The sequence below is a fragment of the Mizuhopecten yessoensis genome, unplaced genomic scaffold (assembly GCF_002113885.1).
Source record: "Mizuhopecten yessoensis strain PY_sf001 unplaced genomic scaffold, ASM211388v2 scaffold4025, whole genome shotgun sequence".
In the NCBI taxonomy this organism is placed as follows: Eukaryota; Metazoa; Mollusca; class Bivalvia; order Pectinida; family Pectinidae; genus Mizuhopecten; species Mizuhopecten yessoensis.
The window spans coordinates 1,230,643-1,250,290 of record NW_018405338.1 but is presented as its reverse complement, the minus strand read 5'-3'; the positions used below and the strand labels follow the sequence as shown (position 1 = coordinate 1,250,290).

Sequence of the window (19,648 nt, the reverse complement as noted above, 5' to 3'; positions counted from 1 at the left end):
AGTTTGAAATCTCATCATACATTTTGATATTGCAAAATAACGACAAGGCTCATACCGAATGAGATAGTTCCATTCGTAACACACAAGGGGAGACAACTTACAATACACCTATCGACACATTTCATGCAGAAACCACAACTTTAAAAATAATCGAAGAACCATTCTATACATCTGTTGACCAAATTTAGAAAAGCTAATAACTGATCTTTTCAAAGCTGAAAAATGGCCACTCTTGGAAACTTACTTCTGACAACTGAAAATAAACACTGGATAATTCATGATGGAAATCCTATTTTCTAGTTGAATGATATAAAGCAAAAATATACATACATACATGTCCGTCAAAGTATCTACAAGTGTGATTTTATGCAGTATATAGTATAAGTTTACATCTACGGTTCTTCAGTGAGGTTCACATTTGAATTTATAGACGACAACACCGAATAAAGGATAAGGTATATGTTATTGTGTTAATAAGCAAACTGTATTAAAATATAATCACAATCATGGTTTAAATTTTCGTTTTCTTTATTCCTATTGATTCTATCAAGCAAAAATAAAAATCTGGGCTGGCATCAGAATTATTTTTTGTCAAACAAATACCCAAAACGTCATCAAATTATTATCTCAACAGTAAATCATCTTTATACAATGTAGACACAAATACATTTTTTTTTTTACATAATACATATATATTATAGAACCAATTTTCAAATTCCATGTAATTTTTTTATTTATTATAATGATACATTACAAAACAAAAATCTTATTTAGGTTGAACAATTTAAAAAATAAATAAATCAAGCTATGTTAAATACAGTTTTTCTTGTAGATTTTGAAAACTTACAATTCATAAAGAAATTCACCAATACTGCTATTAGAAAAAATAGGAATGAAAGTGAAAGTCAAAGAGCAAATTCACCTTAGGATCTTGACACATTTTACGTTATCCTATAATTACAAAGTTCTATGACGCAAAATATACAGACATGTTATACTAACATGAAACAGTCTCTTCATCATAGAATGGCCAATAGGAACAAGGCTTTCTTATGTTGACGACTCATCATATTTCACTCCATCTTCTCTTTTTGCAAAATTATTCTTTTTTCTTCTGTTCCTACTATTGCTTCTTTTCTCTGCTTCAAATGACAATGCAAATTCGGCCTCCTGCAGTTACACACCAAAGCAAGCCTTCTGATTGGTAAAAGACCTAATGTCTAAAGGTTCAATTCTGTCTTCACTTCAGTTTGTTTGTTGCAAATCACTGTTAATTCATAAAGACTATACGAGGTTAGTAGATTTATTTTTTTCTTCTTCTTTTATTTAAAAGAAGCATTTTTTTCCATTTTTTACACAATTTTTATTTTGTAAATTGAAATTCCACTTCAGTCAAGTATAGAAATTCATTTTGTCATGAACAGTTTAAACGTTCACAACTGAACTTTCTGAATAAATCTTTTCACAGAACAATCTGTGATTCACAGTGGTAAGATGGCCACTCTGTGAAGTTGTCGATTTTTTAAGCTGTTCGAGTTCTTCAGGCCAAGGGAGATAACCCTGCTTTGTCACGGCATTTTGTGATTAAGGCTCGCAACATGAACTGTCTTCTTGAAAGTTCTCTTACTTGCTGTAAACATAAAAAATACAAAATTATGTTACTTACAGGTAAATTCATACTTAATTTTTTTTTCATGTTTTCTTAATTTAGGATCCCTGTACCACTGCCAAAAACCAAGTGTTGGAAACTGTTTTTTCATGCATGACTATAGCTTTGATAAAAAAAAATCTGAAAAGACAACCTTACCTTATGTGACTTTTATGAGAAACAATAAGAATGAAATAAGAAATAATGAAATCAATAATATTGTTTTGAGTGTAAAATTTCAGTGGGGCTAGACCGGAATACGAACCCTGGATTTACGATTGTTATACTATCACTCTAACTAATTCGGATACCTGGTCGTCGGAAATAGGTTTGGTTTGGTTTGTTTGTGTTTTACGTCCTATTAACAGCTATGGTCATTTAAGAATGTGCCAGGTTTTGGTGGTGGAGGAAAGCCGGAGTTCCCGGGGAAAAACCACCGACCTGCGGCCAGTACCTGGCAACCTTGAAATATTCTGGCCCAGTAGGTCTACAGTTACAGTCAAATGGAAGTGGAGGGGATGATAACTGTATACATGAAATCTTCGTTGTGTATAAACATTTGTGGTTTTCTAGTTGCTTTTGGTCTGGTTTGGTTTGTTTGTGTTTTACATCCTATTTACAGCAATGGTCATTTCAGGACGTGCCAGGTTTTGGTGGTGGAGGAAAGCCGGAGTTCTTGGAGAAAAAACACTGACCAGCTGCCAGTACCTGGCGACTGCCTAAGTAGGTCTCGAACCTGCGACCCAGTGGTGGAGGGCTAGTGGTAGCAGAAAGTCAGATACCTTAACCACTTGGCTTCCGTGGCCCCCTTGTGTTTGCTATTGAACCACAAAAATAAATACCCCTCGTGGTTACTATTGATCCACGAAAATAAATACAACGAATTTATATGATATGCATGTCTACTATTTGTTAATATAGGATATTCACGAGAGTTTGTACCACGAAACGATCTTAATGACTTTAAACCACGAAAGAAAGTACCCATGAACATTTTGTGTTATACAGTATACGAAAAACCACAGCGCAGCGGGACAGGGATCCTAAAATTCAAATTTTATATGACAAGTCTTTTTTACATTTCAATACAGTTTGTGCTGAGATTTCCCAAGGCTTTTGAAAAGTTCAGTTTTCTATTGATAACAAGTTAATATTGAAGCAAAAGTTGAACTTTTAAGAGTTGAGTTATTAAGTTATCAAAATAATAAGGATGCAATCTTGAAAATATTTTTTCATCAATGTAAAAATAACAAACTTTTGCAAAATATATTAAAAAAAAAAATCAATAGAAAGAAGCAACTTCAACTAATTAATGATAATAATACATTTTCAGGAAAGCTTCAAGAAATTGGATACAGGTCTTCATGAATACTATTTAATGAAAATTCTCCATATTTTATGTACAAGCTTAACTTCCTCAATTGTCAAAGTGAAATTCTGAAGACTTGACATCAGAAATTGAACAAATCACACACACAAATAACCAGAGATGGTGTCAAAGCCACCAAATGCTTGCCTGTTTAAAATTTTATCCTATTTAAAAATTTGTTTGTAAAAATGTATTTTTTTAAATTTTAACTTCACTTCACAGGAACCTCTATGCAAAATATCAGCATCCTAGTACACATATTTAATGAATGGCAAGCTTCTAAATAACTTGCAGTTAAAACTTTAACGTTGATGTGCTTAAAAAAAGTTGAGTACAAAAGAGGTGGAAAATTTGAAATTATTTATAAATTTTTACTTCACTACATCATTAATATACCCCACAGGAACCTCAATGCCAAATATCAGCATTCTAGTACACATGTTTAATGACCGACAAGGTTCTTAATAACTTGCAGTTAAAACTTTAACGTTGATGTGCTTCAAAAAAGTTAAGTACAAAACAGGTCAAAATATTTCAAAAAATTGAAATCATTTTTTAATTTTAACTTCACTTCATCAATATTATACCCCACAGGAACCTCCATGCGAAATATCAGCATCCTACTACACAACTTTAATGAATGACAAGCTTGTAAACAACTTGCAGTTAAAACTTTAACGTTGATGTGATTAAAAAAAGTAAAGTACAAAACAGGTCAAAACATTTCAAAATTAAAAAAAATAAATGTTTTTAATTTTTACTTCACTACGTCAATATTATACCCTACAGGAACCTCCATGCCATATATCAGCATCCTAGTACACAACTTTAATGAATGACAAGCTTGTAAACAACTTGCAGTTTAAACTTTAACATTGATGTGATTAAAAAAAGTAAAGTACAAAACAGGTCAAAACATTTCAAAATAAAAAAAAAAAAATGTTTTTAATTTTTACTTCACAACGTCAATATTATACCCCACAGGAACCTCCATGCCATATATCAGCATCCTAGTACACATATTTAATGAATGAAGCTCGAGCTCTCTGTTCTTCGAACAGGCGAGCTAAAAAAATAAATCAGTAACTTTTGAGGTTGAGAGAAAAGTTGAATGTCCATTTGCAGAAAATTTTCAAAGTTGAGGTATTTTACGAATCAGTGGTTGTTAAAAACAGGGAAGTTGTGGGTAAGGTGAAAGAGTTCTTACCTTTAGGAAGACATCAATATCAATGACATCTTTGCGTAGTGCGTCGCCGAGGTAGAACAACGCATCTTCAATGGCTTGTTCCTCTGCGAATGAGTTCACCAACCTACAAGCATCAACATTAGATAGAAATATTAATACACATATATTTTGAACACTACTTGTGATTTTTGTTTTTCAGAACTAGAAGTATGTTTAACATGAAACCCACATTCACAGTTTCCAAGGTAAAAGGAATCACAAAAAATATTCATAAATAGATAATTTTATGTGAACAAAAAGCATATACAGTTACTATTCAACCTTTGACCTGGAGGTGGAGGTCACCGCAACCTAGTATAATGAACTGAGCTTAGGCTGTAAAGTTTAAACCATTGGAGACATTTGAGTACCTTTGGAGTGTACATATGCATCATCCACTGAGTGGTCAAAATGAGGGAGTCTCCCTCCCAATGAGGGAGGGTTGACAGCTATGGTAATGACTGTTTTATACAATGGTATCGTGGTGACCACAGCATTGTCTAGTCCAGCTAATACAAATTTAAAAGTTTAACAAAAGAAGAGAAGAATACACTGACTGTTTATACAGCGGCATCGTGGTGACCACTGCATTGTCTAGTCCAGCTCAGATTTTTTTTTAAAGTTTAACAAAAGAGGAGAAGAATACACCTACTGTTTATACAGCAGCATCGTGGTGACCACTGCATTGTCTAGTCCAGCTCAGATTTTTTTTTAAAGTTTAACAAAAGAGGAGAAGAATACACCTACTGTTTATACAGCAGCATCGTGGTGACCACTGCATTGTCTAGTCCAGCTCAGATTTTTTTTTAAAGTTTAACAAAAGAGGAGAAGAATACACCTACTGTTTATACAGCGGCATCGTGGTGACCACTGCATTGTCTAGTCCAGCTCAGAAAAATTTAAAAGTTTAACAAAAGAAGAGAAGAATACACCTACTGTTTATACAGCGGCATGGTGGTGACCACTGCATCGTCGATGTTCAGTCCCCCCTGTTTGCCCATCTTATCCAAGGCGTTCTTGACCTCACTATCCTTCTCCTTCAACATTTGAATATTGTTCTCGATGTCATTCTGAAAAAACAAGCCATTCCGATTGATATATCTCGCCTATGCCCCGCTTTGACCATCAACGCACATATCAAAGAAACTAACTTAAACGCAAAAACTTGTTGATGGAGATGCTGACAAAGTCAATGGACCATGAAAGGTAGGCTGCATCCAGCATTTGATGCATGGGTTGAGATGTACTACCTACTACAGCTGACTCAACTGATTCAGCACGCTGTGGCTCAGTGAGTTTTTTTCAGCAGTTTAGAGTCGAGGCACTGGTTGTTTACTCTCTTTGCTTGACAAAGGAAACAGATGTTTTTGAAAGCTCGCAAAATATGTTTTCAATTCCTGTTTGTGTTCAAAACAACCTTAGCCTTTGATATGCACACCAAACTTATGAATCTTGTTCCGAAAATTTAATTTAACTGTAAGAAGCATTCTGATTGGTTCATTTATGCAGAGTTCACATCAAGTTTTCCAAATGAGAAGGCGAGATTGAAATTTAACACTGGGCAAAAAGTGCTATCTGGAGATCTTATTAACAGAACGCAACACTATGTAAGTTCTTTTTTCAGAATATCAGAAGGGCAAAATTTGGCAGAGCAAAAAATTCATGCGGGCAAATTAGATAAACTTCAATCATGCAATGTTAATATTAAATCTCAATAATGATAATAATAATAATAATAATTTGAGGTTCTTATAAACCGCTTTATCACAACCTAGTTCGTAGGTCGTCTGAAAGCGGTTTGCAAATTATTATCCGTTAAAAATAAAATAATGGTCCAAGACAAACTAACTTTAGCAAAACTACAGGAGTCAATGCATCAACGACATTTGGGCATACATACCTTTTCCGTATCCAGATCCTTCATCATTTTGTCCAATTTGTCCCTCCCTTGAAGAAGATCTGTCTGCGTTTTGTGCAACACATTCATTTCAGCCTACAAGTGGAGTTCCAACATATAGAGACCACAGAAGTCAGAAACGAGGAAAACTCACTGGAGTGACGGATCCTATTTATAGACCTGTTTGTTCAGCTTTAGCTAAATGCTTAAATTTCCCAAGTAATTTAATGTGGTTTTTTTTGTAGATACTGGGATCAAATAAAATTATTTAGAAAAGAAATCGGTTCAAAATTGATTTCACAGAAGATAGGTGTCAACCTCTGACACCTCCAATGAGGGAGATCTCCGTCATTCCACATTTCCAACGAGGAAGAAAGTGTGTGAAAAGTATGTATCAAAATAACTCCGAAAGCATTCGTTTGATTCAGACATACCTTTTGTTTCGAGAGACAAAATTAGGGAGGGGGCTTAATTAATATTGCAGGCATCCATCCTTTCCAAGAACATTTGCCAAAGTGGGGAGGGGGCTTATTTGCAGTCAAATACGGTAAATAAAATCATGATACATGGGTATGATGCAGGAAAGAATTAACTTCAAAATGGATTTCATGGAACCATTTATCCAATTCAAGTCGTAGAACAATATTAATAGAATTCCACAGGTAACATCCAGATGAACAAAATTAGAAAACAATGTTATAAATATACAGTAATAACATATAAATGTAATTAAGTGTGAAGTGCAAAATATACAGTGGGCAAATATGGATTTCGACGACAGAGGGCGATTATTTCCTTGTATACAGTACATTGTTGGTGTTAGAATGAAGAAAATCTAATAACTATTTTCAGACATCACCATATAAAAGTTATATATTTCTTTAGATATTAACTAGCAAGCAAAACTCTGCTTACCGGTACTTTATACTTAAAGCAGTTAAACTTTGGCCTTTTTCAGCCCTCCATCGTCAAATTTCTCATGATGGCAAGTATTAGTACAAAGCACTTAGCATTTACTTGTGAAGGGGAATTTAACATTTGGCAAATATGAATTTTGCTTGTGAGGAGCGAATATTTGGGTAACTGTTTTATCAAAATCCAGCTTGGTACAATTGGCTGTTTTTAAACCCATACGTGTTGAGCTGATTTAAACCAGATAAACCACATAAAAATAAATGTTATTTTTTTTTTGAAAAATTCACCAAAAAAGCTGCTCAAAAATAAGAGTACCTATCTTGAATCGGTCAAAGTATAACAATTTAGTAATAATATACCTGCGCTTGTTCAAATATTTCCCTCAGCCTCCGTTTCATTTTATCCTCGACGGCTGATAACAGTGACATCCTAAGGTGTTCTTCTGTCACTGTGTTGGTATTACCAGGCCCACTCTGGCTAGAGCTGGTCACTGTTGTTACAATCAATGATCATATCTTATGATTACAAGGTCATCAAAATATCAACCCAAGGTCATAAATTTCTAAACGCAAGGTCACAGATGTCTTACACAAGGTCACAGATGTCAGACACAAAGATGTCATACTCAATGTCACAGATGTCTCAGTCTGATTTAAGGTTACAGATATAAATATACAAGGTCTTATATGTCTTGATACAAGGTCACAGATGTCTCAGTCTGATTCAAGGTCACAGATATAAATATACAAGGTCTTATATGTCTTGATACAAGGTTACAGATGTCTAAAATCAAGGTCACAGATGTCTAAACTCATGGTCACAGATATAAATATACAAGGTCTTAGATGTCTTGATACAAGGTCACAGATGTCTAAACTCATGGTCACAGATATAAATATACAAGGTCTTAGATGTCTTGATACAAGGTCACGGATGTCTTAACTTAAGGTCACATATGTCTGATTCAAGGTCACTGATGTCTGATATAGGTTACAGATATAACTATGCAAGGTCTTATGTTTTGATATTAGATCACATATGTCTTAACTCAAGGTCACTGATGACTGATTCAAGGTCACATAAATATTCAAGGTCACGGATATAATCATACAAGTCTTGATTCAAGGTCACTGATGTCTGATATTCAAGGTCACATATAATTATTCAAGGTCTCATAAGTGTTGATACAAGGTCAAAGATGTCTTAACTCATGGTACTTAAAACTTCAGGTCACATAAACATGTCTTTTAATCACAATGTCAGAGATGCCTAAAGACAAGCTTGGAATCACTGGCTCCAGTACTAGTATTATAAAAAAAATCCCTAATATTTCAGAAAATTCCTCAACTTGAAAACATTGCTGAAGTAAAGGAAAATGACTTAAAACTTCCTATCCACACTGTGTTTTTTTTGTATATGCTGTCAGCTCCCCTTAATTTCGTTTTAGATATAACTGTAGCACATTTTGGCCAGAAGACAATGCAGATCAGCTGATTATCGATTAGTGCGAAAGTACAACAATCTGAAGTCCAGTCCAAACCTAGGTCTCTCTGCCGTCGATTGGTGATGACAGGAACATTCAAAGTGAGGCTGAATAACATTAACCTTTCGGGTTCACACTTTTGTTTGTAATGTAAATTATAATCAAATTCATGATGTGTCCTGGTCAATGCCATCATTATTAGCGATTGCCATCAGGGCTTCATATGCAAATGTATATTGTTGCTATACCATGATAAATTATTTCAATTGTCAAATCAAATGCTGTGTTACATCACAAATGAATTAGAATTTCCACTGAACCAATCATATATTACGGATAAATTCAGCTGATTCCCAACCCCTCGTAATATTCAGTTCAAATGTTTGCAGGACATCACTAAGACTGTGTCATCACACATAACATATATACATAAAAAAAAATGGTGGTAAAAATGTGGTACGATACAGCAATATTTTCATTTTTTGCATTGCGATATTGCGATACTTCTATGCATGTTTTCCAATACAGTTTTGAAAGTTCCGTATTACCTGTACTGGCGGTAGATGTGGGGTACTGTGATTGAGGATAGCCTGGGTACGGGGTCTGGGACGGGTACTGCTGCTGACCACTCTGGGGGTAGCTCCCTGTACTTGGTGGATATGCTGGAAATCCTTGCTGTGGGTAATTTCCACCGTAATTGTACTCGGGTCTGCTCCCTGCCTGATTGTACCCCCCTGAGGGGTACTGGCTATATGCTGGAGGGTTGGCGGTGGTTCCTCCTGGTGTTGGCATCTGAAAGCCTCCTGAAATCATATTGGATTTTGAATTTATCAAATTATCATCTGTTTCAACAGTCAACACAATAGATCAAGAATGAAAAACAAAAACTGCCAATAGAAAAAGATATGCTTTAAACCATGCTGAGGCGATAAAGTGCATACTGTAAAAGCATATATTTTCACTGGGGTTAAATTCGGTTGTTTTTGTATAGGGACAAATTTGTTGGAATTATATTTCGTGGAATCAATATTTTAAAACCCAGCCTTTTTTTCTGGTAGGTAAGAAGTTTAAATTGACAGGTGTGACGACACAGTGCAGGTAAATATAGTACAGGTAAGATCGGATGAGATTTACTCACTCGATGGGTATCGGTCAAATCCTTCACGCTCTATAGCTTATATATGTATACAAAGAGCGATATACACATAATGTATACTTTTTAGACTCACATAGACGTACATGTACCTTGACAGGTGCTGACGTTACCTGTATAACAATAACTGTGTTACAAATATAACGCTTGATTGACAAGCTGTTGTTATAAGTGTTTACCTCTGTGTCTGTGACGATAATTACACCGTTTATCATGACTTGTGTCTAAATGTAAATACACCATGGATTTGTAATAAAATCAATAGTTTATTCAATATTTCCTTTTAGTTTATATGTTTAAAATTTTGTTGGAATTGTAGTTCATGGTTTTTATAAAACCACCAAATAAGCAAAATTAAATCCCCTACGAAATATTATGTTTTACAGTACATGTCAACTTCTGGACCCTCCTCAGAGAGATTTGTCCTTCTAACCAAGCTCCTATAGCTAGAAAGCAATGAAAGTTAAGTGCATGAAACTTTACGTGGAATTTCTTCAGTTGCATGGTGCAGTGAAACATGGCTTCATCAAAAAAAAAAAAATCCCTTTATTATTTTGAAAAGTTCTGCTGCATTCTTAAAGTATCACTAAAGAACCCAGACCAGTGACTCTTCTAAGTGTAACTCATTCACCCCTGAAAGGACTATATATGGTTTGGGCCTGTTTTGCCCCCGCAAATGCATCAAAATTCAAAACCTTTAAATGAACTTTGAAATGACTGTTTCTTTAACTTAGAATACTTCCCAAATACTATCATGAAAACATTTATTTATATTTCTAATTATTGTTGCCATGGTAACAAGTTCAAATTTGCATAAATTAGAAAAAAATGAATATTCAATGAATATTGTGATATTTTGCATAGTTTTTCTCCTAGAAACTATAGAGCGCATGCTTGAACAAACTTAATATCAAAGGATAATGTGTAGGCACCTGTAATACATCTTTAGGTGAAATATAAAGTTTGTTGAAGAGTGCGCTCTATGGTAACTCAGAGAAAAAGTAGGTGACCAATCAAAGAACTAGAATCATGCCTTCTATTTTGCTGTGACATTTTCCAGGGATGCAGAGAGCGTAAGTGAGAGTAACCCCTGGAGTATTGAGGATGTGGTTTCCCAAAACATTGTCATCAGCCAGCCCTCTACGTTACATTCTTTATATAAAAATTCTTGAAATTCCTGGCCTCATTACATCAAGCAGTTCTGGTATAAATGCCACTACTAGGACTAATGTTTTTGTACAAAAGCATTTCTTTGTTTGACTTATCATCTGAAATAACTGCAGAATCAGCTGCTGTAGCAATTGATCTGTTGCCACAGTTCATCAGTGTCAACTTCATCCTGTTTCAGAGTCACAACAGGGTTGCCTCCTTCTTATTTCTCCTTGGTCCTATTTTCTTTCTTGGAATTTGCTACAAAGACATTTTTGACAGTGATTTTGCCAACACTGATCTCACTTGGCAATAGATTGGTTGAGTTGTCTCCCTTAGACCAATGAGGGAACTGGACCAGATAAATTTGTGGAAATGTAAATGGCAGTTTTATCATGGTTTGTTTCTTCCAGTTTGATACAAATAGGTAAGTGATGGAGCATCACCACCAAGGATTCCGTAAATGTTAGTTTTATTAGTATACATGTGTCACCCTGGTAAAATACTAGCCGCTTCCTACCGACTTGGCGAGGGAGAATTTCCCATTAGCTCATTCCGTAGAGTGTAGGTTCGACCCTTGGCGGAGGCATTGAAAAAAATAATTACCTCTGTTACATTGGCGCACACGTAGGGACTCGAGAGATATGACAAAAGTACTTACCTCTGTTACATTGGCGCACGCGTAGGGACTCGAGAGATATGACAAAAATACTTACCTCTGTTACATTGGCGCATGTGAAGGGACTCGAGAGATATGACAAAAATACTTACCTCTACATAATTTGATACAAATAAATTTATGACAGAAATTCTACGTAAATACCAACACTGACATCACCTGACAAATGATTGGTTATGTTTTCTCCCTTAGTGGCTAACAAATAAAATCACAGGGTCTCTCTGCCTTAAGACATGGTGTTATATACCAAACATTTAAGTGATACTGTTATTTCTAAACATTTTCTTCCGATTGGTAAGTGTTTCTATGTGACGTTACGACGACTAGTCCAGTATGTACTCTGTCGCCTTCATCAGACATATGACCATTAAAATGTATGTACACAAGTCATATCGGTTGAAACTAATTGAACATACCCTTAAAGTGTAGCCGAATCAACATCGATTTGTGGACAGCTCTTACACCTTTGTGTACATACGCTTCACTGGCCATTTGTCTGATGAAGGTGACAGAGTACATACAGTACTAGTCATCGAAACGTTACATAGAAACACTTACTGGTTGTGTTACAAGAATCGTTTCATTAGCGATACTGTTGTGTTTATATATATTATTGTATACCTTGTGAGGGGTATGGAAGGTTGGATGGCTGTTGTTGGGAGTATTGCTGCTGCTGTCGCTGTGCCTGAGCCTGACCCCGGGAAAATACTGGAGGATCATCGCTAAATACAATCACAAGTATCTGTATCAATCCAAGTAGGTCCGATTGAGGCTGAAAAATATGGCAATTCAATAACGTCACAGAACAAGAAAATTATGATTTGGAATTCAGAAGGATCACAAATCCAATACAAATTTTGTCAAAGGATTCATCCAATCAACTTGAACATTTTAGAGAAGATCTTGACGAAAGTTGAAATCAAGAGACCACTGGGTCCCAATCACTTCCCCAACCCCATTTCTGATATACTATTTCACATTTGAATCTACATGTAGTTATACATAAATTTAAACAAACCATTCAGATTGATATGTCTCGCCTGTGCCCTGCTTTGACCATCAATGCACATATCAGCGAAACTAAGTTAAACGCAAACGTCATTGTTAATGAAGATGCTGACAAAGTCAATGGACCATGAAAGGTTGAGGCCGCATCAAGTATTTAATGCATGGGTTGTGATTTACTACCTAAGATGCATCTATGGTCAAAGTTTGGTTGGGCTAGCACTTATACTTTCAGCGAAACTAAGTTAAACGCAAAAACTTAATGTTGGCGTCGCTGCCGCCGCTGCTGTTGGAAAAGCAACACTTTAGTCTCACTTCTGCTACTTTGTGGTTCTTTTTAAACATATTTGACCCCTGTGACCTTGAAAGTAGGTCAAGGTCATTTTTACTCTTTCCCAGGTACCTACTGGCCAAATGCCATGACCCTAGGTCCTCCGGTTCTTCAGAAGAAGTCGTTCAAAAGAAAAAGTTGACGGACGGACAAAAATGTAAGAGGAGATTGCCGGACAAAAATCAAATACTGAAATGAACAAAGGGCAATAACTTTTGCAAAAATCGTTGAATCAAAATTCTTTTATGGGAGACTCAACTTCATATCATGATTATAATGTATACCAAGTTTCAAAGAGATTTGTCAAAAATGTAGGAGGAGATTGCCGGACAAACAAAAGTTTACGCCGGATGGACGGACGACGCCATACCATAATACTCCCGTCAAATTTGACGGGCGTATAAAAAATAAAATGGGAAAATTTTGAAATGTATTGGATATGTAACGATGCAGTGACGCTTACATATCTCCAGTCGCGGAGATAGGGCAGATCCACTTTGCCGTTGGCGTCGACATTTCTCCCCTGTTTGATCTGCATGCTGGTTGTAGGTTTGACAAAGACCATTGGAGGATTGTAGGGGTGCGTGTCCAGGATCCAGATACACACTGGGATATTATAGGTAACACCTGTAAACACAGACACCCAATGTTATAGGTAACACCTGAAAACACAGACACCCAATGGTATAGGTAACACCTGTACACACAGACACCCAATGGTATAGGTAACACCTGTAAACACAAACACCCAATGTTATAGCTAACATCTGTAAACAAACGGACAAACAATGTTATTGGTAACATCTGTAAACACACGGACACCCAATGTTATAGATAACACCTGTAAACACAGACAACCAATGTTATAGGTAACATCTGTAAACACAGACACCCAATGTTATAGGTAACATCTGTAAAAACACGGACAAACAATGTTATCAGTCTTAGAATTTAGAAATTACACACCATAGACAAACTTGCCAACTTTTTGAAATTTCCATCGGGGTGATTACGCATGCTCAGAATTAAGTACAAATTAACAGCATAAATATAATATGTGTATGTACACTCAAGGGAAAAAATACCGCTTTTAAATGGCACCTTTTGAGCTGTTCTTTCAATTAATGAAATCATCAGATCTTAGAAGATAGGAATAGAGGAACAAATTCACTAGTTGAAAATGCTTAATGTTAGGGTCCAAAATCTGGAGTCCCCCTCCATAATAGGGAGAGTTGGCAAGTATGCACAGACAAAAGGTCTGTGAGATCAATAGAATCCCTCGGCCCGTTTGGGGTGAGATAGGGGTATCTTAACCCGAGGGGGATGATTCTTAAGTTGCCAAACATAAGGCTTAGCCGAGTGTGTGGCTATTTAAGAATCTTCCCCGAGTGTTATGGTTCGGTCCCTATCTCACCCCAAAGGGGGCGAATGATTCTTAAACTCTTAAGTTACCCTGTTCAGCCATTGTGCATCATATACATTATATGTAATGCTAATATTGCAGGCTAAATGCAGGGTTGATGTAATGATGATGCATTATTAGCGTGACGTCATTATTGTTGACGTGAAGTCATACAATTGTTATGAATATATATATAGGGGAATCCCCCTGTGGCGACTCAACCCTAGGGCGAGTCAAGGATAACGCACACTGGAAAAAAAGTGTAAGTTCACCGGTACCTGTCCAGGGTAAGAGATTACAGACACATCGAAATTTTGTAGACCAGACCTTGACCAACAACTTACTTTTATGTTTTTCGTGTTTGATAACATATGAAAATATTACGGACTATTTTTTACAGAACACTTTTTTACCTTACTTCTATACTTATCATTGAATCATACACGTAATAAGAAACTTGGCATCTTGGTCTTTATGAAGTAGTTAGTACTCATCCTCGATATCCAGGGGTTACGCTCACCTTTGCTCTCTACACCCCTGGAATATGTCATAGCAAAATTGAAGGCTCGGTGCGTGTGCGCCACCTTGTTGGTGAGACACGAAGACTAGTTCAATCCTTTGATGTAAGAAAGAATCTCGCAGTAAACGTAATGGTAAAAATTGACAGGCTTTGAGGTCGGGCGACTCTCCTTTGTAATCTTCGAAGGACAGGTATCAGCCTAGCAATTGGTCAGTTGTTTTTTAACCGAGACCAATCAAACAGCTATCCCGGTTGTGCCTTCAATTTTGCTATGACATATTCCAGGGGTGTAGAAAGCGAAGGTGAGCATAACCCCTGGATATCGAGGATATGAAGTACCATGAATGATTCTATTAAATATTAAACAATGTCTATTTCAAGATACTTGATAACTTCTGGGACTTCACCACTTGTCTTCAGTGTCAGTCAATGTTTTACTATTAACTGAAACATGTAGCTAAAGTATGTTAATTAGCAATTAGGTCAGATTTATTTCAGGGATACAGATTGAATTTTGGAATGCAAATGCTACAATCCAATAGTTTTGAAATCTAAAACCTGTATCTTTTTAAAATGAATAACACTTTTGCATCAAATCATACTGATATACTTACTTCTGTATGATACAGGAATAGTCCCGTCCAAATTCAAGAGCTCCTTTTTCGACCCATCATTGAAAACTGCAAAAAGTGAAAATATATAAAATATACTAAGAGGTACATCTTAAAATTCATTATCATATGTCCATTAACTGTTTTTCTGATTTTTACAAAACCTTAATCATAAGTTTATGATAACAATTTGCAATAATTTAAGACAAAATTGGATGTCATTTTGAATTTTTTAGGGATGCAATATATTTACGGGACCAACTTTGAGAGATAGATTCTTGTTTTACATCTTTGCAACAATTACAAATTTTAACTCATTCACCTCTAGATTTTTACATTGGACTTGCCCAATCTTTGATCTGATAATGTTCAAATGTGAATTTAGGGGTGAATGGCATGTTTACATGGCCACTCAACTCCAATGGCCACATAAGAGTGCTGTGACGTCACACTGAAATGTCAGGACCTCGACATTCCATCGACTCGGCCACATTAATCTAACAATGAGCTGATCGGTGATGTCTGGGAATAAACTGTTGCAAGGACAGTTTTGTTTTGTTGTTAGTAGGGACGGGCATTCACTTTAATATCATAATCGATTTGTAATTGGAATCAGTTAGCTAGCTGATTGATGATCGATAGCATAATCTTTTCATAATTTTATGGGACTGAATACCCAAATGAAGTCATGAGAACACACTACTGTTACATCAGACAGAGTTGTTCACTATACACAAGGTTTCATTCTTTTATAAGGAATAGATATCAAGAAACCTTTATGCATTGTTATCAAACATACAGTATAAATCATAACAAAATGTGACTTTCAAAGCATACTTTACATGGAAGACATTTGAATACTTTGATTTCAATGATGAACCGATTATACCAATTATGGAATTTGAAATCGATAACTGGAATAAGAAAGGGCAAACCAATCAATTTTCGATTATAATCGATCATCAGCCCATCACTAGGTGTTAGGGGTTTGATATCTTTGCAACAGCTAATGCTATTGTCATATATATGAAGATCGTGCCCATCAAGATCCGATGACACCGCCGAAAAACCCCAAACTACGGGAGTGAGAAAAGGACAAATACAATGGGGAAGTGATATGCAGGTGAGAGGAGAAAATAAAACATTGGGACAAATAAAAATGTATTTTTTCCCCAATTCACATGTAATCATTAGCATTAGGATCCCCGTACCACCGGCAAAGACTGAAACTAGGTGTTGGAAAATGATTTTCCTGCATGACTATTCCGTCTTTGCGTATTGCAGAATTATCTTCTCTTGGGAGCAGGTATTGATTGTTACGTCATTGGTTTGTGCGAGAAAATTACGTTGTTTCCTCAAAAATTGATGACGTTACTCTCACAAACAAGTGACGTAACAATCAATACCTGCTCCCAAGAGAAGATAACTCTGCAACATGCAAAGACGGAATAGCTTTGATAAATCATTTCCAAAAAGAAAAACATATCTTGTAGGAATTTTGTTGAGAAATAATAGAGAGAAACGTATCATAATCAATAACAGTATTTTGAGCGGAGAGAAAAATCTGCAGGGCTAGACTGGGATTCGAACCCTGGACTTAAAATTGTTTTAATATCGCTCTAACTGATTGGGCTGCCAGATCAACAGAAGTATTCTTGCCCAATTGTGCTTCAGTTATGTCTAAACGGAAGTAAAGTAAAAGAGTCTAAGGTTACTGTATTTACAAAAAAACACAGTGCAGTGGCCTGGGACAGGGAACACTAAGAGGAAATTTAATATATTAACTCACTGTAAGGATTGTAAGCTGGTCGAAGGTCCTTGAATTGTTGAAATACATTCAGTACATCTCTTTTGGCAATGTCTGCATACTTATACTGAAAAGAAATAAATTGTTCATCTTAAACATTAGTATTTACCAATAAAAAGCTTTAATCTAACAACAAGAGGCCCAAGGGCCTTAGCGGTCACCTGAGTTATATCATAGGTACTGGTAGCTTTATTTTATTGTTTAGATGTGATGTGGAAATCAGCATGTAAACTAAGTGAAATACAATACTTGTCATGTCATCAATGGATAAGAATTTGAAAATATTGGTAAATGTTCCCTTTGGGGCCCCGCCCTAGNCAAACAATTTTTTTAGGGCGAAACATTGTTTGGTATTTTTTTCTCATTTTTATTTGTTTTAAGTCACAAATTAAGTCTTCTTAGTCTTTCATATCATTAAAATTAGTTGTATTAAAAAAATATGTGTTTGTGTTTTGCTAATTGGAGGAGATCATTTTGAGAAGTTTTGATAGTACCAACAAATAAATATTAATATGCATATTAATTAATTTAGTTTCTTTATATGTCCATATCTTATCTATATATTATACGTATCTATGTACTTAGAGAAATTAATTAAGTTTCGTTATATATCCATAACGTTAAAACACGGACAGGTGCATTTTATAAAGAACAACATTACTGGTTGTAATGTGCAGTATATTCCGGATATTAGTATGTCCGTTGTCGGGTGATGAATATACAGGTTCATTCTTTATCTTCCGCCACGTAATTATACGTATATTATATCTGGATTCAAGAGAAAGATAAGTTTTTTTTTAACTTTTAACATAATATTAATGACTTAAAGAAAAATATATTTTTTAGGGCGAAACAACCTGGGGCGAACGGGTTTTGGGGCGAAACAACCCTTAGGGCGAACGGGATTTGGGGCGAAACAACCCGTTACCGTANGATAGACGTGCCCACCACCTATGAGTAAAGCATATGTGTATTTCAGACATTTGTAACGAACCCCTGTGGATCAACTTTCAATTTCACAACAGGAAGGTTGAAATAGACAATATGATTGTATGGCGATACAGTGATTGATTGGGTGCGTTTACTTTTTAATATTTATATATTAACTCACCTTGGCTAGAGATGTTTTCAGATATGATTCGTAGTTCGTCGTCATCGTTGATGGGTTTCAAAGAAGTACAAAATAATTTTCTAGTGCCAAATTACGTCACAAACGCTACGTATAAATAATATATCCTTGTTTATATATGAGTTATCAAGTTACCTATCCCACACTTTATCAGCTATATTCCTACATTCTATATACGTGAACAATGTCGATAAATTTCCATTTCAGAAGATTATGTCAGCCATATAAATATTAAAGAATGAATCAGTGTTTGCTACATGTTTGTACAGCATTTCATCGCGCTTATTTAAAGCACTTTGGTGACCAGGATGTTAAGAATGGCCTGTCATCTAAAAATAGCATGTGACGTTATGTTGGGGAAACCCTAGGCCTATTGCAGTACGTCCTATTTTCGACGTGTCTTATTTGACAGTAAACAACTCATAGTTTTTTCTGTTATTTAAAGTGAAAGTATAGACTGAGTGCGAGAATACCTTCAAGGGCCTGCACTTTAACTGGAAGAAGAAAAACGAAAAATTATTAAGATTGAACCACGGAATTAAGTCCGTGATTGAACTGTCAGACTTACACTGACACAAAATTGTAAAATACCGCCATTGATACCAATTATTGTAACATGTAACATTATGCCTGTTACTAATTTATTATTTATTTACTTATATGTTGCCGTTAAAAACAAGACTGGGACGAATAACGTATATATATGTGTCTCTGAAACCCCCTCAGTAATAAAACAAGTTGGGCCTAAGTTAACATATACAGGCCAACGAAAGTCAAATTGACTACGACTTGAATTGTTTTATCTATTTTTTGTAACTATTGACTAGTGTGTGTTAAAGATGATAATTTAAATATTGTACTTACATAATTTGCAGTGTGTAGCACATGGCAAAAAGGTTACGATGTGACAATTCATTTTCATTTTTATCCTACCCCGTGTCAACTTGTGACCCTCGACCAATATCAGCCCTCGGGCCTCCGGACCCTTGGGTTAATTACATGGAAATGTTCATATGATAACCTTTAAAATGAGTTACTGCAGAAGCGGTTGCTTTTCGTTCCTTACGGTACACGGCAAAAAAACACAAACATGGAATTACTATTGCAGCGCAAGTTTTAAATATGTGATTTTTCACCCCTCTAGGTCGGGGATCGAGAAAAGAAAACACCTGCAGAGGCGACTTAGTGGGAACCCACATGCAGAATTGGGGATTTGCTTTTATGCCCTCTACTTGGGGACACAAGAGCGACCAAAATAAACCTGCTGCAACCATTGGCATATTTGGGATCTTTATATTTCCGTCTACTTGACTTCTTACTACCTT

At 35.7% G+C, this 19,648-nt stretch overlaps 1 protein-coding gene across 1 annotated transcript; it reads right to left on the bottom strand.

Moving 5' to 3' along the window:
• Window positions 1-753: 753 nt before the first annotated feature.
• LOC110448381 (tumor susceptibility gene 101 protein-like) lies at window positions 754-18,593 on the bottom strand. The gene is made up of 11 exons (XM_021494579.1): window positions 18,306-18,593; window positions 17,177-17,261; window positions 15,391-15,456; window positions 13,318-13,481; window positions 12,140-12,290; window positions 9,086-9,340; window positions 7,414-7,544; window positions 6,143-6,235; window positions 5,179-5,312; window positions 4,225-4,327; window positions 754-1,630 (listed from the first exon to the last, which is right to left on the bottom strand). Exons 1-11 carry the CDS (start codon window positions 18,348-18,350, stop codon window positions 1,541-1,543), a joined length of 1,317 nt encoding a protein of 438 aa, XP_021350254.1. The 5' UTR covers window positions 18,351-18,593; the 3' UTR covers window positions 754-1,540.
• Between the last annotated feature and the right edge of the window lie 1,055 nt (window positions 18,594-19,648).

What these genes read in the sequence shown, in the direction of transcription:
- LOC110448381 (XM_021494579.1), bottom strand. Translation starts at nt 18,350, where the DNA reads ATGACGACGAACTACGAATCATATCTGAAAACATCTCTAGCCAAG. An exon ending in TGAAAACATCTCTAGCCAAG is followed by an intron (nt 17,262 to 18,305) that starts GTGAGTTAATAT and finishes ATTTCTTTTCAG; the next exon opens with TATAAGTATGCAGACATTGC. An exon ending in ACCAGCTTACAATCCTTACA is followed by an intron (nt 15,457 to 17,176) that starts GTGAGTTAATAT and finishes CACTTTTTGCAG; the next exon opens with TTTTCAATGATGGGTCGAAA.